Raw genomic sequence first — 24,358 nt, forward strand, 5'->3', positions numbered from 1 at the left:
ATTCTCATAAAATGGTGGAATCATTTTGAAAGCCCCTGAAAAGTTAGTTAAAGATAGTTTTGAATATGCATGTCTAAATAAGGAACAATTAAAGACAGACTTACTTTTTAATCGTCTACGGCTCTGTAACTTATAAGAAGAAGATGTTTGAGAATATTTATTTTCAGAGTCTTTTCAAATGAAAATGAAAAAGGCTATCCTGTTGCAGGACAGGGTTTCTGGCACAACTTGCATGGTTCATGAAAAAGGGAAAACAGACTTGACAATGATATTAACTTTATTGTCAGACTAAAATGTATTTGCTTGTGGCCTCCATCAGAATCAACATGCAACTCTTTACAAAGACTCTTTATAAATATGAGGAGTCTGGACAAAAAAAACTAAAATTATAGACAACCAATCATATATACAGTTGTGGTCAAAAGTTTACATACACTTGTAAAGAACATAATGTCATGGCTCTCTTGAGTTTCCAGTTATTTCTACAACTCTGATTTTTCTCTGATAGAGTGATTGGAACAGATACTTCTTTGTCACAAAAAACATTCATGAAGTTTGGTTCTTTCATGACTTTATTATGGGTTAACAGAAAAAGTGATCAAATCTGCTGGGTCAAAAATATACATACAGCAACATGAATTAGCAATTTTGGTGACTTAGAAAGTTGTGTCAATGAAATGAGCTTCATAGCATGGCCTCTTAACTTCTTATGAGTGATTATGAGTGACTACAGCTGGTGACTTCTCTGAGGCCATTTAAATAGGGCTCATTGGATACAAACGCCCTCAAACGCTACAATGGGAAAGTCAAAGGAGCTCAGCATGGATCTGAAAAAGCGAATCATTGACTTGAACAAGTCAGGAAAGTCACTTGGAGCCATTTCAAAGCAGCTGCAGGTCCCAAGAGCAACAGTGCAAACAATTGTTTGTAAGTATAAAGTGCATGGCACTGTTTTGTCTCTGCCATGATCAGGAAGAAAACGCAAGCTATCACCTGCTGCTGAGAGAAAATTGGTCAGGAGGGTGAAGAGTCAACCGAGAACCACCAAAAAGCAGATCTGCCAAGAATTAGAAGCTGCTGGAACACAGGTGTCAGTGTCCACAGTCAAGCGTGTTTTGCATCTCCATGGACTGAGAGGCTGCCGTGCAAGAAGGAAGCCCTTGCTCCAAAAGTGGCACCTTAAGGCTCGACTGAAGTTTGCTGCTGATCACATGGACAAAGATAAGACCTTCTGGAGGAAAGTTCTGTGGTCAGACGAAACAAAAATCGAGCTGTTTGGCCACAATGCCCAGCAATATGTTTGGAGGAGAAAAGGTGAGGCCTTTAACCCCAAGAACACCATGCCTACCGTCAAGCACGGTGGTGGTAGTATTATGCTGTGGGGCTGTTTTGCTGCTAATGGAACTGGTGCTTTACAGAGAGTAAATGGGATAATCAAGAAGGAGGATTACCTTCAAATTCTTCAAGATAACCTAAAATCATCAGCCCGAAGGTTGGGTCTTGGGCGCAGTTGGGTGTTCCAACAGGACAATGTCCCCAAACACACATCAAAAGTGGTAATGGAATGGCTAAATCAGGCTAGAATTAGGGTTTTAGAATGGCCTTCCCAAAGTCCTGACTTAAATCCCATTGAGAACATGTGGACAATGCTGAAGAAACAAGTCCATGTCAGAAAGCCATCAAATTTAACTGAACTGCACCAATTCTGTCAAGAGGAGTGGTCAAAGATTCAACGAGAAGCTTGCCTGAAGCTTGTGGATGGCTACCAAAAGCGCCTAATTGAAGTGAAAATGGCCAAGGGACATGTAACCAAATATTAGCACTGCTGTATGTATATTTTTGACCCAGCAGATTTGATCACTTTTTCTGTTAACCCATAATAAAGTCATGAAAGAACCAAACTTCGTGAATGTTTTTTGTGACAAAGAAGTATCTGTTCCAATCACTCTATCAGAGAAAAATCAGAGTTGTAGAAATAACGGGGAAACTCAAGAGAGCCATGACATTATGTTCTTTACAAGTGTATGTAAACTTTTGACCACAACTGTACGTACGGCATCTAAAAGGTTGGGGCCCTACCAGTTGGCAGAATATCTCTGTCTTTGCTGCTTTGATTTTAAAAGTTTTAAAAAACGTTTTGTCTCTGGTTTGTCTGACAACTTTATGTATGTCCCAACAAAACAAGTAGAGGTGGCTCCTCAGAATATATTTATTCCATGTGCAAAAGGTGACATAACACAAAAGAAAAGTTACAAAAAGAAAAAACATTTCAGCAACTTTATGGAAGTGTAATACTAAATCAATAAAGTCGAGAATAATCTGCTCACACACAGTACATCTCTATAGAGAGAGAGCAGTGGTGCAATGACAGAAGCTGTAATGAAAAAACAGATGAATTAGAAAGTATAGAAGTGTGTGATCATGTTGGGCTCTGCAGGAGACTGCTCCATCTGCCCTCTCAATGCTGTAGCCCAGAGTTTGACTTGATGTGTAGGTAGAAATAAGTGTATGCGTTTGAGGAGGTTGTTGGTAAAAGAGTTGAAAACCAATGAACACACACACACACACACACACACACACACACACACACACACACACACACACACACACACACACACACACTGGCCGTCATAATGAGTGCATCTGGTTGGGTAGGATAGAGTGATGTGGTGCCAAGCGAAAGAGTAGGATCGTGTTACACTGAGTGTCTGTTCTGTTGGTGTGTTGTGCGTGTGGATGGGAATTAGTGTGCGGGTGTTTGTGTGTAAAATCATGACAGCAACTGCAGGCCTAGCAGGTATTGCAGCAGCCACAAAGCTGTTACATAACCCGTCTCAAGTGGCCTGCTAATAGCTCAGCCCTGCCTGGCACGTGCTCTCCTGTCCCTTTCTCTCTCTAACACAGACACAGAGTCGCCATCTTCAATCCCTCATCTAATTTAGATTAACACACATATAACACGTTGTCTGTAACAAAAGCATCTAAGTGGAAAAGGTACTGATTGCAGTAGCAGCTGCTCTTTAGAAACTGCTCAGCTGAAGAACTTGTTTGTTTGTTTGTGTGTGTCTGTGTCTGATGACTGTGTAAGTGATACTATCTGCAGACTCGTCTGGTACACTCACTGTGTGCTGTGTCATTGTATCTCTTGACACACGACTTTTAGCTTAAATTCCTGACCAAAGTGCGCATTACTTCATGTAAGGTAAATAATGTATATTACTCTGGACACAGCCCAAAATGCAAAGAGCTGCAGTGATGTTTAAATAAAATTCCAATAAACATTGTACAATTTGTTAGGTATGGTGAGAATATCATAACTGCAACATTGATGCCACTATAGCTACAGGTAATTTCATAATGAATGAATTAATTTATTCTTTCAGTTTATTTACAAATAAACATGTCTCCAAAAAAGTAAGATGTTTTCGCAGCCCGTTGTATACTAGCATTAGTAGTAGGAGCATTAGTAAAGACAAATAGCACCTACAACAGGATCACACATTTTTCAGGCTTGCTAGAGTTTGACTCAAGTTTCTGACATTGGTGACATCTAAGGTTTTATTCCCACAGTATGTTTGCAACACAAACCTAAGTGTTGTGGTTGACGGTGCACAGCATGTGCATGTACGTGGTGAAGCACACCAGCGGTATGGTGACAGCGGTAGAGTGGGAAGCACATGAATGTCTGTAAATTCATGCTCACTGAGGTGTTTAAATGGATCAGTGAAGCAACACTAAAGCCTTGACTCATTCAGACAGTGCAGCACAGCACACAGTGGACTACTGTACAGTCTAATGACCGGCAACGACACGTGAATGGGGTTGTTCAGATTCTGTACAGTCACTGCTTAACTTTATATCAGTGATCTATAGATGATGCTTCAACCAACGTGAGAGACTGTGCGTTAAAACAGGATATTGCGTTGACCCCTAATAACGTCTCTTAGGTCTCTTTATTGAATCTTTTTGGTTACTTAATCCATCAGTTATGGATGACTTAATAAAACAAGCTTCAGATAGTCCTCAGTTTCAGTGACGCTGAAGCTTTGTCTTTGAAATCACAGAACCTTCGCTGTGTTTTTGATGCTGTGAGAAAGGAAACTACTCTTTTTATTTTTGAATGTTTTGGCCCCTTGATGCCCGAGGCCCAAATTAGCCCGAGATTCTCACGCAAGCTCTTATAGAAGGACTCCATTCATACTGTGTAGCTCAGCAGTCATACTTAATCAGTCTAACTGCTTCCCCTGTAGTCAGGGATGGAAAAAAGTATTCTAATCAAAAGTAAAAAGCAGTCAAAGTGTTGAAAACAACCCAAATAGAAATGCAATTAAGACATAAAGATCAAATATCCATGTATACATTTACTTGGTTACATTTGATAACTATAAAGGGGCCAATATGGCATCCTGACTATAAGCTTTCGACATATATAGACCCCACTGACAATCTTTCTTCAATTCAGTTTTTTTTTTTAGCTTAGTTTCCTAGTTCTGTTTATGAATTTCACAGACAGTGAGTTTAGGTTCGTTGCATCAGTTGCATGATATTTCAGGGCTATTGGTGTGGCACTTAGCAAAGTGTGATAAACTTGTTAATTAAGGCAACAAAAACAAATAAGCCACATACCCCACTGTCCTCTCCACCCCATGTCTTCAGCATTTCACACACTCCCTATAGTTTATTCTTATAGAAGAGTAGGTGGGAGAATGCCTCACTTCTCCTACTGGACTTAATGTGGTGCCAGTCAAAACCCACTCTCGGCACCTTTTAAGTCATTTATTCATCAGAAGAATGAGCAAAGGAATATTACATAAAATCAGCTGATGGCAGTCTGTCTCTGTGAAACCTATCTCCCTTTCAAGAGCATGCATGTTGTAAAACACACACTCTTGCTCTGTCTGCTATGTACATATCCATGCAGATGCACAGCAACAGTACACACACCCACACGTATACAAACACAGACGCACTTAAGTCCATTACATAATGCCATAGGTTCCTTTTGCTCACTGTGTTCTCATGGCTTCATTGCAGATGGTTTGCTCTGTCCACCGCGCTGTTGGAAAAACACATGATAAATTAGATGTCTCAGTTTGCATGAGAGCATACACACAAACACACACACACACACACACACACACACACACACACACACACACACACACACACACACACACACATTAATAAGACTATACTCCCAGTTGTTTTCTTGATAGACGACAGTGACTCATTCCCACATCAACAGTGTGCCTATGGAGTGGGTGAGAATTGAAATGCCAGTAACTGTTCATTTAGTGTATAATTGCTATCCACAGTATCCAAGAGACAGCAGTGCTGCTTAAAACATTTTACACTGTCAAGCGCAAAACAGAGAGCAGCTTCCATTCTGATTGAATGTTTAATATTAAACCTCCACGCCTGTCTCCAATTACCAATACCTTCTCTGTTTACTCTCCCCCTGCAGTCTGGCTTTAGCTCTGTAATGCTCCATGCACGTCTATGCAAATCCGCCTTGCCATTGTTTGTGCCAACATAGCGCTGCGGCCGTCTCTCTGCCCTACTGAGTCAGCTCTATTTTAGCCTTTTATGCCTTTCACCTTTCTCACTGCTTCTCTCATATCCCATCTCTTCTCCCAGGAGAAGAACTTGGAGTGGTTCCCCCGTATGAGAGCCATGTCTCTGGTGAGCAGCGAGGGAGACAACGAGCAGAATGAGATGCGCTCTTTGCAGGACAAACTGGACAGCACTGTCACTCTGGTGGCTCAGCTGTCTGGCCAGCTGGCTGAGCTCAAGGATCAGGTACAGTGCCACTTCAGGCCGTTTTTCATGCTGTGGTGGGAAAAGCTCTGGTCTGAGCACTGTGGTAGTCTGAACTGAATGCCTGATGACTAAGCTAAAGCAAAAAAAAAAGAAAAAAAAAAAAAGTTGAGTAGCATCGTGTTGAAATGCATGCCGTTCAGCCAACTATATCACATGGACTGTGAGCTTCATGTGCTACCTGACCTTGAGACTCTTTTCACCTAAAAACATACACAAGGCAAGAGGTCACACGGAGAGTTCATTTTTCTATCCATGTCTTTACTGAGTTCGGTGACCTAGATGAATTCTATTAGATCCTTGATGCTCCTGAACGCTAGGTGACTATCGCATCAGCGATCAACGCGACTGATTGCCGCCAGTGTGCTGCTGGCTGTTTGGATGACTAGCTATGCTGCTGCAGTGTGACTGATCACTCTCATCACCTGCCTCCCCTGCATGTGATTCCAGTCACAGGCCTGTCCTTGTTCCTCTTCTGCCAGATGTGTGAAAACAACTCCTACTGGGAAATAAACAATAAAAAGCACCACTCTCAACCTCACTAAGCAGTTCAGTCTGTAACATCTCTCTGCTGTGTTTGTGTGCTGTTGAAGTGCCCTAGAGCAAGACACTGACGCCTTATCTCTGAATCTGAAATAATACATGGCCTGCAGTTGACCAAAACTACAATATAGCTTTAGTAGTCTACACTGAGTCATGGGGTTAGCGAGGATGTCGCTCCACCTTTATGATAAACAGAAACTTTGAGATGTGAGGGAGTTTATGCAGGCCAAACCACAGCTCTGCAGTCACAAGGGGAGGCCTGCAGGTCTCACACCAGCGCAACTCAACTGTTTCTGACTGGGTGGAAAGTGCTCCTGCAGTGCCTTCCTCATTACCACCTCTGCTGACCTCGGCGCTTTACACTATCACAACTGTGTGTGTGTGTGCTGCTATTTGTGTGCGTGGGTTTTTAGAGTTTTGCACGGCATACTTGATTTCCTTTAACCTGCATTTACAGTTTGTGGGTTTACAAAACCTGTGGCCCTCATTTGTGACGTCTTTATGACACTAAAAACACCGCAAATGTAATGGTTTGTAGAAACCATCTCACCATCTAATCTGATTCATAAAACTTCTCCACCACACTTTTACAACATTCGACCTGCAGGTAACCGTTCTGCACAAAACATGACAGGGTCCTCTAAGGAAGTTTCCATGGGACATTTTAGCTTTCAGTCATAACAGCGGTTGAACAAAGCGACGTGCATACAACCGTGGAGAGGAAATATCTCTTTTATAATATCTCGGTCTCATGTTTTTTTCCCTCTCTGTGTCCTCCACAGATGACAGAACAGAGGAAGAACAAGCAGAGGCTTGGGTTCCTGGGTCCTCCTCAGCCCAACCATCTCACCACGACCCATTGAGGGGCTCAAGGCTCAAACATGACACAGTGACGGGCAACTTGGCTGCAGCTTGCAGTAGAAACAAGCTAGAAATGCAGACACACACGCACACAAACTACAGTCTTAAGAACAATACATGGGCATATTTTCAATTCCTGATGTCAAAATGCAAGAGGAAAGCAAGGGTTGACACAATTTTTTGACATAGTGCCTTTTCTATGACACAATCACTGCGTTATGGGATTCAAACTGTGCCTTATGAGCTCTCTCGGCCACTAGGAGTATGCTACACTCACCACCTGAACACACCCTCATACAAAGGAGCTCAGCTCTGTGAATGATTGGCCAGGCACGACACACATCTGCCAGCGTAGTGTTAGTGTGCCAGACAGAGGTCGAGGGAAATGTTAAGGTAAGGTTAATGTTTAAGTGCTGTCAAGTCAGCGGACGGTCACGTCTCGTTCCTTGACTGTCCTCAGTGCTGATGTGTCGGAGAGCCGACACAGAGGTCATGATTGGCTGTGTTTGGGAAGTTGGGGCCTTTTGGCCTCCAGGGGGGAGAGTCTCCCCTTTACCTTTTAGATTTCTGATGGAATTCATGACAAAATGTGCGAATCTTAGCTGGAGTATCATTTTGGTATCATGCTGCCTTACTCATTAACTTTTCTAAACAGTACATTGCAACTGCTGAGAGTGCACTTTTTTTTTTTGAAGTGCAAAAATATAAGCCTGTAACTGGAAACATTGGTTAGTTGAGGTATTATTTTTGCATGCTCTGTGTTGTTTAAAAATGCATTCGCTGCACCATTTCAGTTTTTTTTAAATACATTTCTACAAAATATATATATATATATATATATATATATATATATATATATATATATATATATATATATATATATATATATATATATATATATATATATATATATATATATATATATATATATAAACAGAAATGTGAATTACAAATGATTACCTGTGCAGAACTTACTTGAAATTTCTTTTAAATCTAAATCGTATATTGGTACATAATGTAGTAGACTGAAGATGGTAAGATTACAGTTCTTTGTTACAATATGAACATCATATAACTGTAATATTTACTGTATCTGCTCATATCATCTTCATCTTTCTTCAATTTTAATTTTATATGTAAATCATAGTCTCTCTTGGACTGCAATTGATTGTTAAGTCTGACCTTGTGTTTTAAACTTGCACAAACTAATGGCAGATTGTAAGCGCATGCACTCAATGTTAACTGTCCTGTGACACTTTCTGTTTAAACAAAGTCTATAATACATTGTGTTTTATGTGGTCAGATGTAATAAATTTGTAACAAGATTCTTTCAAACAGAGTTGAGCCTCAGTCCTTGTTGTTGTTGTTGTTGTTGTTGGGGATGAATGAGCACTCAAACTGACCCCCTCTGCACCCACCCACACTCAGTTTACTCACACTTGTTCTCTTCCATGAAGGGAGTGCAGGACAAGGGAAAATACCTGTCTTCTGGAGACAGGATCATACTTCAACTTATGCAGCATGCAGGGGTAATCATCTAATGTTAAATGTTGATGATTTTTATGCTCATCTTTACATTTCATTCCAGCTAATTAACAGCTGGTAGACAGAGATATTAGACCAGAATGGGATTTACATCAGCCCAGCACTGCGTGAGCTTTGCTGTTGTATGATACTATTTTTAAAAATATGAATGCAAATACAGAATTATAAATAAATGGCATAAATAGATATAGCTAAATATAATTGGTAGTTAAATGAAACCTCTAGCTTCTGCCCTACAAGTGGTAGTTGTACAAATGCAAATTTGACTAAACAGACCTTGTTCAATTGTATGACAAATTGCTGTGATAATATTCACTATATATAATGAATAGTGTTAGATAACATCCTGTTTAAAATAATACAATTTTGTATATGTGTACATAATTTAGTTGATCTGACTAGAGCTGTGGGTATACATACGTAAGTCAAAACCACTGTTCTAGAAGATGTGAAAATGTAAGCAGTTACTGTCATTGAGTGCTTCTGTCTATTCAAAAACCTGTGGTTTCCCTTTGCAATGCAGTGTGTAAACTCTTAAAGATATGAAATTCCCTTTTTAGTTGTTGGACATTGGTTATATTAAGGCCTGTCGTCCGCTCATCCGTTCACAGTGTATGTAACGTAGCTTTCAGTACTGGTGTGGAAATGGATAAATCAAAGCTGTGGCTGGTTGATTGTTTGTGCTAGTTTAACATATTTGAGATGATAAACGAATCACAGAAAGGCCTCAACCACTCTTTTATCCCGTCCAGTAATTTACCCTCTACGGAGAAGCCCATCCTTTCTGGCTTCAGTTCACTGTTTATGCTGGCAGGCCTGTATTTTCTCCTGCTGCCTGTGACAGCCATTAAAATTAGCTCACGCAGTGCCATAATGGTGAGCAGCTGTCACTGCGTAGACAAGGAGGGTAAAGGGCAGTATTACTGCAATGTATTGGACTCAGAGAAGGAAGAGAGGGTAATACCAGGACCATCATTACTGTCTGGCAAAAGTCGTATTGCCGTAGTGTGATACTAAACAAACATGCACTGCTTCGGTCTGCATCGCTTCCTGAACAGACCATTTCATTAGATATATTTTGATGCTTTTGATCATGGAGACAAAATGTTAAACTTTGTACTCTTTGGGGGGGGGGGGGGGGGGCAACCTTTGACACATTTTGGTCATTTGTTTTATCTCTTTGCATTCCACAGTCAAGAGTCACGTGCGTCACCGTGTGTATTCAGAAGTGAGAGTGAGAAAGCACCCAGAGAAGGTCAATAAATACAAGGCAATGTCCTAAACACCTCTGTGGCAGAAGGCAGTGCTTTACCCTGAGTGAGTCAGGCGATCTGACTTTGATGCACTGAGAGGACTGGACCAAAAGGGCGTCTAGCAGGAAAATACATGTACATTTAAACTTTGAATTTAAACTAAACTATATATTTAACAAAAATATGTACAATTAAAGTTGTTTGCTGCATAATTCAAATACTGTATCTCACATACAGTATTTATTTAGTTTAGTTTGCTGTTTTCAAGTTGCTGTGAAATTTGTTGTAATTTCCGTCAATACACATATTGATCTTCTGTCTTCTGCAGTCATTTCTAACAACTCACAGCAGCGTCAGTGGCCACCAGAATCAGATATCATTCTGGGGTTTTTTGCCTTGAAAGATCAATTGACCACACAGAAAGTAGTTATGCAGGAGGAGGGTGGAAGGTCCCTTCTCACTGTCATTTTTTATAAATAAACATGCCCCCGTGATGACTGGCATGTGACTTCCTGTGTCTGGCTGCAAGATTGAGCCTTTTGTAGTCACATGATGTATCAACAACAAAACACATGGAAAAACCCTGCCCTCCTTCACATGTAGATGCAGTATACAGACATAGTGTTTATCACACTTTATAAGCTCAAACTACATGTACAGTGTGAGCTTCTACAGTGTGATAAATGCATCATTAAATAGAATTAATACATAATTCACACAATAACACATAACTAAGTTAAATATCCTGGTGATTCTCTGCTGATTGTTATACAAGTGAGCTCCATCCTCACTGGAAAAACAAATGGTAATAATATTTCTCAGGTTTAAAAAAAAAAGAGTTGTCATGAGAGAGCGATCCTTGAGGACCTATCAATCAGTCACTTTGAGCAGTCACAGTTAACTTATATGATACGATCACACTAAGTCACAGCCAGGCTCAGACAGAGACGCTGTTGTCTCTTCATGATGTCACAGATTAGTCATACATTTGGACTCTGCCATAACTTTAAGAACTATAGAGTTGTTAAAATGGATGGCAAATTCATTCTTTATGCAGGCCTTACCTTTAGATTTAAAATGGTTATGACTTGGAGGATGCATAGATAAAGATGTTCACTGATTCTCAGTTTTCACTCTGTACTAATAATAATGTTGTTAAACACAAAAGCAAAGCAATTCATTGACCTTTTGGTCTGAATTGGTTGATATACATTAACTGCATATGTGTGGTGACACAACAATAAAAAGGGAACTGCGTACAACTGAAACAAAGATTTGTATTTGTAACCAAAAACAGTATGACTTAAAAGACAGGCATCTTTTTTTCATCCAAATGAAATGTTCCTTCCCCAAACATCACATTCTGTAAAGAATAAACAATATTTTTACATCATCCCCGGTCAATCAACCTTTTTCATCATTCACAAAATAGATTGCACACTAATTACAGCCTCCCCTATGGGCGCATGGTTCATCTAATTTGATGCAGAAACTGCCTCACGTTTACCTTTGGCTGCGCAGCATGTAGGCCTCTAGACTGCTGTCAGCAGCTGAGATGAGAATAGGAATAAAGTAAAGCTGGATCTGTGCACAGGGCAAAGCATTTTGAAAATACTAATTTGACCTCTTTTGTTCATTCATATCTGAATGAAAACAACTGAAATGTTGTAAACACAGTGAGATGATTTAGTTACCTCCATCCAGCTGCCTGTCTGAGTCCCCCTTTCCTCACCCTGACCCCTTCCCCCCTTTCCCCCTCCCTTTGTGACTCCTAACAGGCTGTTTGAGTCATGCTGGCTACTGGCCTGGCATCCACCTTCACAAGCCACAGCCCAGTTCAGCCTGGATCCAGTCTCATGAAGTGTACCCTGCTCATCTTGTGTTACTGCTGTCAGGAGCTGTTTTTAGTGTATGTTACTGGACTGTTTGGAGTATTACGGGGGTTACTTTTATCACCTGAAAAATACTTAACTGTTGTTTTCCATCAAGGATTTTATGCAATATTTACAGAGCTGCATAACTTTGTATAATAGCAAAATAAATCCATCTCGTGGAATTAATCTATCAAGTTGCTTTTAGTGTGTCAAACACTGAAAGTAAGTTAAGCAGGCAGCTGCAGTCAAAAACTTCAATGTAATGTTTCAATTATAAAGTAATATTTGCTACTGCATTTAGACAATTTTTTTAATTTGTATTATGTGAAAAATTAAAACAAAGCTTGAGGCAGTGTCCTTTACCATTTGCAAACCATAATTTGACAACATGGTGATTCAACATGCCACCTGAAGTATCACTGGAGCAACTAAGCATGATCATTAAATCTCAGTAACCCAAACCAAAGGAAAGATCGTTAACATTTTGGTAGGTAAGTGCATAACAAATCAGCTATTTTGGTTTCAGTGTTGTGCTTATGATTGATTATCAGCAGATAACTAGAAACATTGTGAAAAATTAATTATCGTGCTACACAAATTATTTTTAGTTTTGCTCTTATTCATCTATTCAAGTTATCTTTTATAACGTCTGAAAATGGAAGTATATATATGGTATACAAAATTTGTGCAAAAAGCCATTATAGAACAACTACCACAAAAGGTTAATATAAACTGACATCAAAGAAAAGACACTTTGGCACACACCACAAAGGCAAATGTCCCCGTCCCTCGGAGTGTAATCGCACTGTTGGCATTACCCTCCAACCTGATCTTAGTGATCAGAGTCATCCCATCAACTCTTTCATCATCGTGTTAAACCTTCTGCCACTGCTGAGAAGAGGGAGAGCCAATCTGAAGGCCGGCGAAAAAGACCTGGTAACGGTGCTTCCACATGATAAAGGCACCGACGGCACACACGATTGCTTGGACCAGGTTCAGCACGATCTGGAGCAGGAAGTAGAGTGTGAGCGTCCCAGTGATCCACTCACAGTCGCTGGCGCCCTCGTAGGTGAAGGTGCGGGCTATTGGGTCATTTTGATCCAGTTTGCACACACAGTCCACTCCCACCTGCTCACAGCTGAAGCCACTGGTCTGTGAGTGGTGGTGTCCAGCAAATGACATAGCCAGAACTGATATGACCAGGCCGATTGTACACATGACAAAGTACAGGATCTGTAGAGGGCAGAGGACAAGTCAGATGTCAAGCACTTTTACCTTGAAAGCTTTGATCGGAAAACATTTTCTTGTCTTCAACTTGTGTTTCTTATACTACAAGTCTGGCTCCTGCTTTAGTCTGTTGTCTCATGATTAACCTAGTGCCAAAAGTGTAGCTTAGAGACAGACATGCTGGCTCAGTGCCTATGGCAAGTTGAATTCAAAGAGATTACCCACAATGCTACAAGGCCTGACCCTTAGAGTTGCAGCCCAGCTCTTAGCACATAGGAGACACGGCACATGCAAGACTGCCCTAGAGCTAAAGCTGCTTCCCACCTTTAGTGCACGACCTGTGAGTATGTTAAACAACAGAGAACGTCTAAAAATACACTTGTAAAATGTGTCAGAGGCTTTATGTTGTTTATGCAATGGCACAATCTCAATAACACTAAACCTTTATCTTAATCCTTCGCTTATATAACAGGAGCTATCATTCGCTGGTGTATTTTGCTCTTAGTAACATGCTGCTTATGGCATTATGCAACTGATGAGCAGTGCTCGATTTTAAATGGCATTTATGTTCATTTTAAAACAGCTGTGAAATCTGGAGTATGGTTGGTTGCAGGGAATTGTATGTACAGCAAGTGCACCGACAAGCACTGTGTTGAACATTATGTACTTCTCTAAATGGAGACGATCTGAAACACCAAAGGAGGTAGAAATCGAAAGGAGTCAACGATCACGTTGTTGTTGTTTGCAGTTCAAATGGTGTCACATTTTTCAGTGAGTGCTTCTAAACTCAACTGAGCATCTTAAAACAGTAAATAATAATTTGAAAGGCTTATCAGAGAGCCAGGACCTTCATCTGACAACATAGTAACACTTAACTTCAGAATGTCTCTCGTTAACTAACATACTAACTCAACTTGTTGCTCGCTTTGCTCCAATGGTAATTGAAAAAATAAACATACATTCTGAAACTAAAGAAAAATATATTGTAAAGCCATTTGATCATTGAGCTTTTTTAATTAATAGCATTAATTAATTAAAGCACATTTGCTTTTAGGACCAGAGAAAGAGACACTGCAGGCAAATTGAAGCTGCTCCAGCATACATATTTCGAAAGTATTTTATTTGGCGTTATCTTTTGATACAACAGTACTTATGGATGAGAAAGTGAGGAAAAGTGCAGTACAACAGATTGACTGTCATATTTCAACAAGAAAGAAATATGCTTTGTATATTAAGTAGTAAATTAAATCCCTGTTATTTTGGTGAGTCAGACAGTCTGGTAATATTTAAAACTACAGAATACATACACAGTTGGAATTATATTTGTATCATGCATTTCTGCAAAGACCCTTTTGCAAATTAGCTGTACTTCAAGGCAAAATACAATTGAAGTGTTTTGAAACTCGATCTTCACAGCATATGCATGGAACCTGGTATGCACATGTGAGCCATACAGAAAAACAAAACAATGGAGAACTGATTTGAATTGCCTTGAAATTCCAACTGCATGTGTTCTGTTGTGCTACTAATTAAGCTATACAATCAAGTATGATTAATGAATGCATTCATTCACTCGTAGGAATCCCCACAGAACTCTTAACAAGAATGCAGTTAAATGCCTTTGTCTCTATGCCATTTACAGTTGCAGCTCCTTAAGAACAGTCCGCTAACAATTGCAGTAGCTTGGTGAGTAAAACATACACCTCTGCAAAGGTCTCAAAAATACACTGACCCATCTCATCATATCTTCACTGTAACTAAGATTTTATATACCATTTGTCAAATTCAAAGAGACATATTGTGCACTAATAGGGAAACTTGATTTGACTCCATACATGACATGATGGATTGTCATTCACAAACTAATTTGTTCACTTTCACTTCTGCAAACAATGTGTAAAATAAGGTGCGTGGACCCACCTTGCCAATGAATTGCCCAGATGTTCTCTCATCAGGGAGGTAGGTGATACAGTACAGGATAAAGCCCAGGATGGAAACTAAACATAGCTGCAACAACACATCAAAAAAACAGTTTGATTAGATTCACTCACTCATATCAGGACAATGAAATTATCAACATAATACTTGTTTCAACATCAACAAAAATGCAATTACCCCAAGCACTTGCATTTGTCCCTTGTTGCTATTATATATACCTACTGTAAGTTGCACAGTATTTATAGTAGACACAGTATAGAAACAAGAATCTTGTTCTAGAAAGTATTTTGTGGCCAGGTTTTCAGGGGTGTCTCTTAATATTGCATGAATCAGCACTAAGCAGTCATCCGATTACATTATACCTCTCTCTCTCTCTCTCTCTCTCTCTCTCTCTCTTTCTTTCTGTCTCCCTCTCTCCCTCTGTCTCTCCCTCTCTCTCACACAGACATGCTCACACTCTATCTCTTCAGTGAAATTGGAGTCTTGTGACTGGCGTGCAGCATCTTATTTAAATGTTTTTCTCAGGTTTTTAAGCACTCAGGATTCTCTGGAAAGTTCTTGATGACCTCAGTGTTTTCCACTTGGCTGGATCTCGTGAGGATCTACCTCGGGATGTTGGTGTACAGGGATGTTTTCGAGAGCAGATAGCGTCTGTGATAAGCTAGGATAGGATCCAAACAGGACCAACACGTTCTTTTCTAAAACCAAAATGTGACTTTAAATCGTCTTCCAAATTATGATGATAGGTAAAATGTACGTTTTTGTTGTTTTATATATAACATTTCACAAAGACAGTTAATCATTGTTCACTCAAAAGAATAAAAATAAATTAAAACAGCAAAGAACCATTTAACACTATTATTAACTTATACTTGAACTAGTTGCTTTTAGCATGTTACATGTCATCTGCCAACACACTTCATCTTTCTAGCATTTCAAATTACATTTTAATTGCTTTCATTGGTTAACAGGCATCTAAACTTTCATCTCTCCAAATAAAAATATAACTTTGCCTGTCCTCATTTCTTATTTTTCAACTGCTTTCAGCGCTTACATGTTCACTAGCATTTCAGTTACTTTGAGCTTACCTCTTCTCTAACACTTCAGCTGACAGTTCAGCTGATTTCACCCTTACTTCTCAATAATTCATTTAATGGAACTTCAACCCAAAATCAAAAATTCATATTTCTCCTCTTACCTGTAAGTGCTATTTATCAATCAAAGTAATACTACAAATGCAAGGGCTATCAGTGGGCCGTAGGTTTAATCACCATTGTGTAACCTCATTCTGCGATAGATAATGACTTAACAGACATTTAACCTCTTATGGCCTAGTCCTCGGAAAAATTTATAAAAATAGCATGAATCAGGAATACCTCTTTAACCATAAGGCTGCATATGGCTGGTCTCCTTTTTAAGGTATTAAGCTAAGGAATATATATATATATATATATATATATATATATATATATATATATAATCTATTGTAAGTAAACATATGTATATTACCATTCCAGAGCAAAAAGAGATGCAATAAAGGAAAAGGGAAAATTTGTGTCCTCGTCTAGTAGGCTTTAATAAAATTCCAAAGGCAATAGGCCTATCATCATTAAAACCAAAATCCCAAGGAAAATGATGCTCTGAATGGCTTCTCCTACTTTGTGGTACAACTGTGACTGTAAATACAACCTTTATAATATAATTTATGTAGATATACTGAGGCTGTCTCTGTGTTTTGGCCATGTTTACTGGTTACAGGTGTCCACAAACATAACTATTACCATTACATTACATTACATTACAATCATTTAGCAGACGCTTTTATCCAAAGCGACTTACAATAAGTGCCTCCAACATTGGTAATCAAAAGAACTACTAGTCACCAGAAGTCATTTCCTTTTCCAAACAAGCATCTAAGAGCATGAAGCAGAGCATAACTCAGAGCCAAAGTACAGAAACAAGAAAAACAGTTAGTGCTATAAGTAATACGAATACAATAAGTGCAACAAGCTAGTATGAATACAATAAGCGCTAAGTGGAAGGCTCAGGGTAGCACTTCCTGAAGAGGTGGGTTTTCAGCCTGCGCCGAAAGATGGGCAGCGACTCCGCTGTCCTGACGTCAGTGGGAAGTTCATTCCACCACTGTGGGTCCAGGACAGAAAACAGCCGTGACCGGGTCGATCGGCCGCCAGGACCTCTGAGCGACGAGGCAACCAATCGCCCCGAGGCAGCAGAGCGAAGTGGTCGGGCGGGGGTGTAAGGCTTGACCAGGGCCTGGAGACAGGAAGGAGCTGTTCCTTTCACTGCCCTGTAGGCTAGCACCAGAGTCTTAAACTGGATGTGAGCTCTTACAGGTAGCCAGAGTAGAGAACGGAGAAAGGAAGTTGTGTGGGAGAACTTGGGGCGATTGAACACCAGGCGAGCTGCGGCTTTCTGGACAAGCTCCAGAGGTCTGATGGCCGACCGATTACCAGTGCAAGTCGGTTAAACTTGACTAAAATGGCTGCTGACTCCACCCTAAGGCTGAGGCTCACTGCGACTTTGTGGCAGCCCAGACCTGTACTGGTGTCTGTCATTGTATGTTGGTACAGCTGTACTATTGTATATCTCGTCTAATGTGCACATTGCTGTGGATAGAAATGCACCCGTTAATAGTGTCAAGGTGCGTTTAGGCGCTTTAAAAAGCTTGGAATTTCCAGCAACATCAAACATTTTACTGTAGACTGACAATTTGTGTCTAATATTGTTTTCCCTTCAATATGTCTGTGAAGGAGTTAAATTACAATCTTTGAAATTATTACTTTAAATGTATCAACTTAAACTGCAACTTCCATACAATATTTCACATGCAAAGAGTTTCCATTTTGAGGTGATGAGGTGTGAAAAAGTACAGAATGAACATCACATTTCACAATATGACATGCTGTGATTTGCTGGTTTGTCTCATCAGGCCAGATGTTCAGCAGTTGTTGGACATAAAACAAAAACAACAGAAGGTGCAAGCAGGCTATTGTGACTGAGACGGATTGTAGATTGAGGTGTATCCATCCAGGTGAATGTGACAGATGGACACTTATTAGAACATGACAATACCAGTGATTTCCCATGCCTACAGTGACTGTCTGGCTGCAAGTGGAAAGGGCCAGTGTTGACATGCAGTGTGGTGAAGATTGGACAACACATTGAGGAATACGGAGGGTCATGCAGAAGTATCAGGGTCCATGCAAACATGTGAATGTAGTGGCTGATGTTAGAGTGTAAGGATGGAGCTTACAATAATTCCAGCCCAGTGTGGCGTCTCCCTGGTCAGGAGTGAGGGGCTGATGGCCAACATAAGGAAGGCCACAACCGTGACGGCCACCCCCAACAGCAGCTGGAGCAGGGCGATGAGCAGAGGGAAGCGGCAGACTCTGCATTTGTGTCCGTCCTCTGGCGCTGGGCTTTCATCTCTCTTCTTCTTCTTCTTGCCCTCCTTGTCTGAGGAACCTTTCTGCCCCTGCCCCATTTCTCCACTTTACTTTACACTCTTGTCCCTTTCTGTACTCTCGACTTTTGCTGTTGCAGTGTTTTGGGGTGGATGAGCCTGCCTGCTGTCTCTCTTTCTCTCTCTCTCCTACCCTTCCCCTCCCTGCCAAGGCCTCCTCTCACCATAGCCCAGCCTGGCTGCTATTTGGAAACAGAGAAGGCTCTGAACTAATATGGAAAACATTTGGACTGGATTCCAGTGCCACATATAGAGCAGGCAGCATACTGTGGAGGAAAGGAAGAGGAGGGAAGGGGGGCAGGAAGTCACAAAGGGGGATTCCAACATACGACTGTGAGAGGATTTCACTTGTACTTACATTAAAGGCAAGAAAGGGAGAACACAGAGGCAAATCAGCAGGTATGAGTTAATGAAAAGCCAGCGCAGAGGAGGTCACACTTCATTTGAGAGCCGAAGTGATTGGATCATTCTTTGTCAGCAGTGTTACACAAGAGAGCCATATGCTGCCAGCCAGAAAGAGTCACATGACTTACAGGAAGAAGTAATGTAATCATAAGGCATGTGAGGGCATTAGGGGGGCTCAGATTTGAGTGTTTTTGAGCACTTAAGTGTTCTCAAGAGAGGAACAGGTGTCACTGACAATCAGATTAACTTCCTGGAGTCATTTATTCAACTTTTATAATTTGTAAAAAGACATTTCTGATGGAAGGTTCTGAACCTTGCTTACTTTTATCACTAGAGAATATAGCAATAACAACACAAATTGAGTGACTTTGAATTATATTTGAGACATTTGAGGATTCTTTGAAAATGTATAGTTTTAGAAGATCAGACAAATCAAAAAATCAAAGTCACAAAATCTCATCTAGAAATTATCACCCTGATCTTTGTCAAATTATTATTAATATTTTATTATTATACAAAGACACTCAGATGAAGGTGGGAGAGCAGCACCCATGCTGAGATTAATAAAGAACCTCGACGCACGTGTTTGAGCACACACTTGGGTCGGTGCCATGGTTACTGACAACGCAGCTTTGAACGGCTGGAGATGTATGAATAGGTTACCTTGCCCTGCTCCGGGTAACGACATGGAGTGACGGACGCGCACGGCGTGCACATGCGCACATTTCCAGTATTTGTTTACGCTCTGACTGTATTTACTTCATATTAACCTCTATGTTTTCAGTGTATACTAGCATGCATTGTATTATGTTATGGTGAGATCAGGAATGTCCCTGTTGAAGTGTTGTTTTTATCATTAACAACAGGGGAAAAATATAATGTTTTTTGTTTTTAAATGACGGAGAAGCATTTGGGACCTCTAAACTGTGAATGTGTGCTAAACAGTTTTAGGATTTCTGTCTAATTGTCGATCACATTGGACTTAACAGCCTATCCAGTCACTTAAACGCCTGTACACTCAGTAAGACAAGCTCGAGTTGCGAGGTTTAAGACCCAAATTATATATATCAACACTACCGTTAGTGAACTGATGATTATGTGTCTTTGTTTGTTCCTCCTCACGCCTGTGCGCTATTTCCCCTTCTACATTTTGCACATGAATCACGTTTTAGCACCCAGGTCAAAAGTATTAAGACTACATCGCTAAACGAAAAGCGGCGATAGCTGCTTTAACACAGAGGAGGTCTAATTACCGGACTTTGTGCTGGTGCAGGCTACACGTGAGTCGGAAGCTGTTCCCTACCGGAGGCGCGCGTGCGCTCTAACCACAGCACCGACGGCTTTGCAAAGTGGCAGCTCAGGGAACTATAGACATCAGTCTAAAGCACAGCTCCACTGGAGGACACGCACTGTGCATCATCTCCCTCAGCCGTTCGTGTGTGGGTCGTGGAAATAACAACCATTCCCCAAAGAAGCTCAGGAGCAGCAGAGACGTGATGGATGAAAGAATACCGCATTTACAGGACAGACAGTTTATGGAGCACGCCGATTTCTTGGGGTGAGTGTCGCTTTTGGCAAACTATGTCAAACTCTGTCCGATAAACTGTTATGACAACCTGGTGAATAACCGGACACTTTACTCTTTACCTTAGGGTGGATTACCCCTCTCTCTACATGTGCAAATCCAAAAGAGGAATAAAACGAGAGGATGGTGGGAAGGTGCGTGTGGTTTATTATACTAAGGCAATCTAAATATTGAGTTTGTTGTTTTCATTAACCAACCTTTGTGTGTGCATGAAACTCATAAGAATATGCAAATACTTGTTTTTGCCAGCAGGATGCATACAAGTTACCACACCGGTTAATAGAGAAGAAGAGGAGAGACAGAATCAACGAATGTATTGGCCAGCTAAAGGATTTGTTACCCGAACATCTGAAGCTGTCGGTGAGTTCATGGCACTACAAAACGTTTTACGCGCTTACCGAACCTGGTTTTACAAGATATGACAAGTCGTAAACCAACTGAACCTTTGTTTTTCTCCTCAGACGCTCGGGCATTTGGAGAAAGCGGTTGTCCTGGAGTTAACGTTGAAACATTTAAACGCACTGACTGCTGTCACTGAGCAGCAACACCAGAAGATCATTGCTTTGCAGAATGGTAAGCTGAACAAACCTGAAGTTAATATAAACGTTTTACATGAAACTTTTTTTAGTCCTTAGTAGAGAAAGTCTGTTTTTACAGTAGCAGAACATGGACGTGCATGGAACAAAGGCTTATATAGAGAATAATGCGCATTTTGAGAATATCACTACAGTATTTTAAAACGTGCCATCGAAACGCGCCCATTTTATCTGGTCATTGGCTTGTGATGTGCTAGAATTTACAATATAATGATCTTTAAACTGCATGTTTCGCAGGGGACCGGTCTATGAAATCTTCCATACATGCAGATCTGGATGCGTTCCACTCCGGGTTCCAGGCCTGTGCCAAAGAGGTCCTGCAGTACCTGAGTCAGTTTGAGAACTGGACGACACGAGAGCAGAGGTGCGCGCAGCTCATCAACCACCTTCACAAGGTGCTGGCGCAGTTCCAGTCCGGCGCGCTGCCGCTCCAGCATCAGCTACCCGCCGGGGACACACAGGACGGGCACAAAGCCGACAGCCAAGCTAATTGTGTCCCGGTCATCCAGAGGACCCAAGGCGGGGAGCTCAACGAGAATGACACAGACACGGACAGCGGATACGGGGGCGAAGCTGAAAAGAGCGATGGCAAAGATAAAGAATGTGAGCGCAATAAGGCGCAGGGACTCAAGGCAGTGAAGATCAAGCAAGAGTTTGGAGATGATCGCGCTGCCAAAAAACCAAAGATGAACTGGCCTGGGAACGGGTTAGGGGGCACAGACCCCACTAGGCCCGATCTGGCGTTTATGAACTCTTTGATGGGAATAAGCGGTGTGGGACAGCAGACACCCATTTGCATGCCTTTCTACTTCATCAACCCTTCTGCCGCGGCGACTTATATGCCTTTTTTCGACAAAAGCAACATTGAAAAGTACATGTACCCAGCGGCGGCCGCCCTGGCATCCCCGTTCCCCTGGCTGTACCCTGCACACGCTTCAGCAGCAGCGGCCGCGGCTGCTGCTGCCGCTTTCCCCGGCTTGTCTGTGCAAGTTGGAGCCTCTTCTCAGTCCAAGGACTTCCACAGTCCAGACAGCGACGAGTCACACGAGGCTGAGTTAGGTTCACCGGAGGAGCGCGAGGATAGTCCCGCGAGTGACTACGGGGAGGATGACGTAGCCGATACGTCCCAAGAGAGCAAGAACAGTCCTCGTGATCAGTTTTCTGCTTGTCAAACGAGCTAATTTCGTTGTCCGTGTTACCTTTCCGTGCATTCTGCTGAGGAGTTAATGTATTTCCTTTTTTTTTAAAGTTAGGCTAGTTATATAACGAGGTTTCACAGAAGGGTTTCTCATGTACAATATATTGGCGAAACAGGGGACAGTTGTGACTGAGTGTGCCTTTTGCACTTATGCTAGATTAGTCAAACTAAAAGATTATCGACAATGATTGAAATTAATACACGGCTGTGTTGTGCTGGAGTTAGTTTTTTATCCTCTTTGATAAAATATTTTGAAGTGGCAATATTGGTGCCAAAACTTTGAGTACTACAACAGTGCGCAATATCCCAATCAGCGTGTCTCTTTGGATGTATGAAGTTGCAACTGACCCTCTGCCAAGGTTATTAAGAGTTTGGCTGACTCTGACTGTAAATATTATTACCTGGAAAACTGATTCATTAACATGTAAATGGGGCTATAAAAGAAGTGCCCCCGGAAGTGGAACGCCCACAGTACCTCATCCCCAACTTTGCATGGGGTAGGCTGATTGGGAGGCACATGACTCTCCCTCCTAAAGATAAATTAATGGTATTTCCATCATTAACAATACATACAAAGAGCAGCTACTTTAACATAATTAAGATAATAAATGGTGAATTATGGGAAAGGTATTATGCCTGGTTGCCCTCAACTCATTTTACACATTTACAGAGTTTACTCTGGTTTCATTTACTTGTTTGTTCTTGTGAGGAAAGAAAAAAAAAACAGTAATCCCTGAAGTCATTCAGAATAATTGAAAGAAGAAACCCTTCATTTACAAGGGGCTGCTTGACCTGATATTGTATGCCCCCTGAATGAGGCATTTCAGCACCGAGATGCGGTGACCTCCTGTACCTCCAAGAAACATTGTAGGATAGCACCTTATAGATCTTTGATATTGAATGTACCTGTATTTTCCCAGCTGTTAAAGTTTGTATGTAGGATGATCTTTACTCTTTGAGACGTAAAGTGCACTTTTTCTGCTCTTACTCTCCCAAACAGTCACCTCATAACTTTGAGAGTAAATCACTGTAGTTCTCTTAGAACCTTTTTATTGTGTTGAGTTGTCTTGAAATAATAAAAAAAATGATTTCATTAAAAAAAAGAGAGAGATACCACATGCTTTGTGATGATTTCATGCAGTTAAGTGGTCATTAAGTCATTTGCCAGATTTGACAAAACACTGCTTATTTCTGGCTATTTCAAAGAAAAATGATTCAAATCATAATCAGATTTGAAAAACCCTGCACCCCATGACACACCAAGATCTGTGTTATATGCTATCATTATGTAAAATCTTGCTTTTCAAATATTTTACAAAGGTGGGAAAGAAGCTGTGGTCATGTGACCATCACTCATGATCATTGAAGTTTTAAAAACTTTATCTTGACCTGTTTTCTATGAGATTAATTCCTGAAAGTATAGTGATATTCAGCTTTTTTAAGTTTCACATGTGACCGAATAAACAGATGATTTTCATTGTATTTTGCATACATGACATTGCTTTTGTAGTTTACTTCAGCTGGTTTTGACTCAAATCTGTTATCAACTGTTATATAAAGTGGCATGTGTGTCTGTAAATATTTTTTTGTGAATATACCATAAAGTATACATGTCTAAGTCAATGTTGTAGAAGTCTATGGATTTTTTTAAAGATTTAAATGAGCAACTGTTGCACATTTCGTTAATGCTTTACACATATGCTGTTATAAATTATTGCTGATGAGTTGTAAAATAAATATCAAAACTAAACTCTGCAGCCTTCTTCTTGTTTATCACTTACTATGTTTGTGCCCACAGTCTCACAGGTTAGCAAACAATACATACTGTAAGACACCAAGCAAAGACAAAAACTTCACACATTTGTGAATTAACAATAATGAAAGTTCAGTACATGAAATGTATTATTACTAAGCCTCTAATCAGCTGACAGGTCACAGCAGAGGAATGTACAGTGTACAGTAAGCCAAGGCTTTAAACACATGTCATGTGATGATGAAGTGAGATTACACTCAGTCTGTACAGGCTGAAGAA

General features: G+C 40.7%; 3 protein-coding genes across 4 annotated transcripts in view; 2 read left to right on the top strand and 1 right to left on the bottom strand.

The window, feature by feature from the left end:
• itpr2 (inositol 1,4,5-trisphosphate receptor, type 2) overlaps positions 1 to 8,034 on the top strand; it is a 53,390-nt gene extending 45,356 nt beyond the window's left edge. The window contains exons 56-57 of the mRNA XM_068723733.1: positions 5,638 to 5,799; positions 7,143 to 8,034. Coding sequence (XP_068579834.1) covers positions 5,638 to 5,799; positions 7,143 to 7,223 — 243 coding nt within the window. The 3' untranslated portion in view covers positions 7,224 to 8,034. The remainder of the gene's footprint in view (positions 1 to 5,637; positions 5,800 to 7,142) is intronic.
• Positions 8,035 to 11,276: 3,242 nt separating this feature from the next.
• Positions 11,277 to 18,771, bottom strand: sspn (sarcospan (Kras oncogene-associated gene)). The gene is made up of 3 exons (XM_068722768.1): positions 18,333 to 18,771; positions 15,041 to 15,127; positions 11,277 to 13,126 (listed from the first exon to the last, which is right to left on the bottom strand). Exons 1-3 carry the CDS (start codon positions 18,561 to 18,563, stop codon positions 12,767 to 12,769), a joined length of 678 nt encoding a protein of 225 aa, XP_068578869.1. The 5' UTR covers positions 18,564 to 18,771; the 3' UTR covers positions 11,277 to 12,766.
• Positions 18,772 to 20,162: 1,391 nt separating this feature from the next.
• On the top strand, positions 20,163 to 23,949 carry bhlhe41 (basic helix-loop-helix family, member e41). 2 transcript variants are annotated; one of them, XM_068722766.1, is made up of 5 exons: positions 20,163 to 20,505; positions 20,600 to 20,666; positions 20,782 to 20,892; positions 20,994 to 21,105; positions 21,366 to 23,949. In XM_068722766.1, the coding sequence occupies exons 1-5, from the start codon at positions 20,444 to 20,446 to the stop codon at positions 22,307 to 22,309; spliced, it is 1,296 nt and encodes a 431-aa protein (XP_068578867.1). In that variant the 5' UTR covers positions 20,163 to 20,443; the 3' UTR covers positions 22,310 to 23,949. The 2 variants fall into 2 exon arrangements, with proteins under 2 accessions (XP_068578867.1, XP_068578868.1); XM_068722767.1 differs by having other exon boundaries at positions 20,166 to 20,505; positions 20,785 to 20,892.
• The last annotated feature ends 409 nt before the right edge of the window (positions 23,950 to 24,358 follow it).

Source organism: Cebidichthys violaceus, unplaced genomic scaffold, assembly GCF_023349555.1.
Source record: "Cebidichthys violaceus isolate CVI_PGR_0920_01 unplaced genomic scaffold, fCebVio1.0.p SCAF_3, whole genome shotgun sequence".
NCBI lineage: Eukaryota > Metazoa > Chordata > Actinopteri > Perciformes > Stichaeidae > Cebidichthys > Cebidichthys violaceus.

Coding starts and splice junctions, on each gene's coding strand:
- sspn (XM_068722768.1), bottom strand. CDS start 18,563: ATGGGGCAGGGGCAGAAAGGTTCCTCAGACAAGGAGGGCAAGAAGAAG. Junction 15,128..18,332: donor CACACTGGGCTGGAATTATT/GTAAGCTCCATC, acceptor GTGTTGTTGCAG/CTATGTTTAGTTTCCATCCT. Junction 13,127..15,040: donor CTGGGCAATTCATTGGCAAG/GTGGGTCCACGC, acceptor TGCCCTCTACAG/ATCCTGTACTTTGTCATGTG.
- bhlhe41 (XM_068722766.1), top strand. CDS start 20,444: ATGGATGAAAGAATACCGCATTTACAGGACAGACAGTTTATGGAGCAC. Junction 20,667..20,781: donor AACGAGAGGATGGTGGGAAG/GTGCGTGTGGTT, acceptor TGTTTTTGCCAG/CAGGATGCATACAAGTTACC. Junction 20,893..20,993: donor CCGAACATCTGAAGCTGTCG/GTGAGTTCATGG, acceptor TTTTCTCCTCAG/ACGCTCGGGCATTTGGAGAA.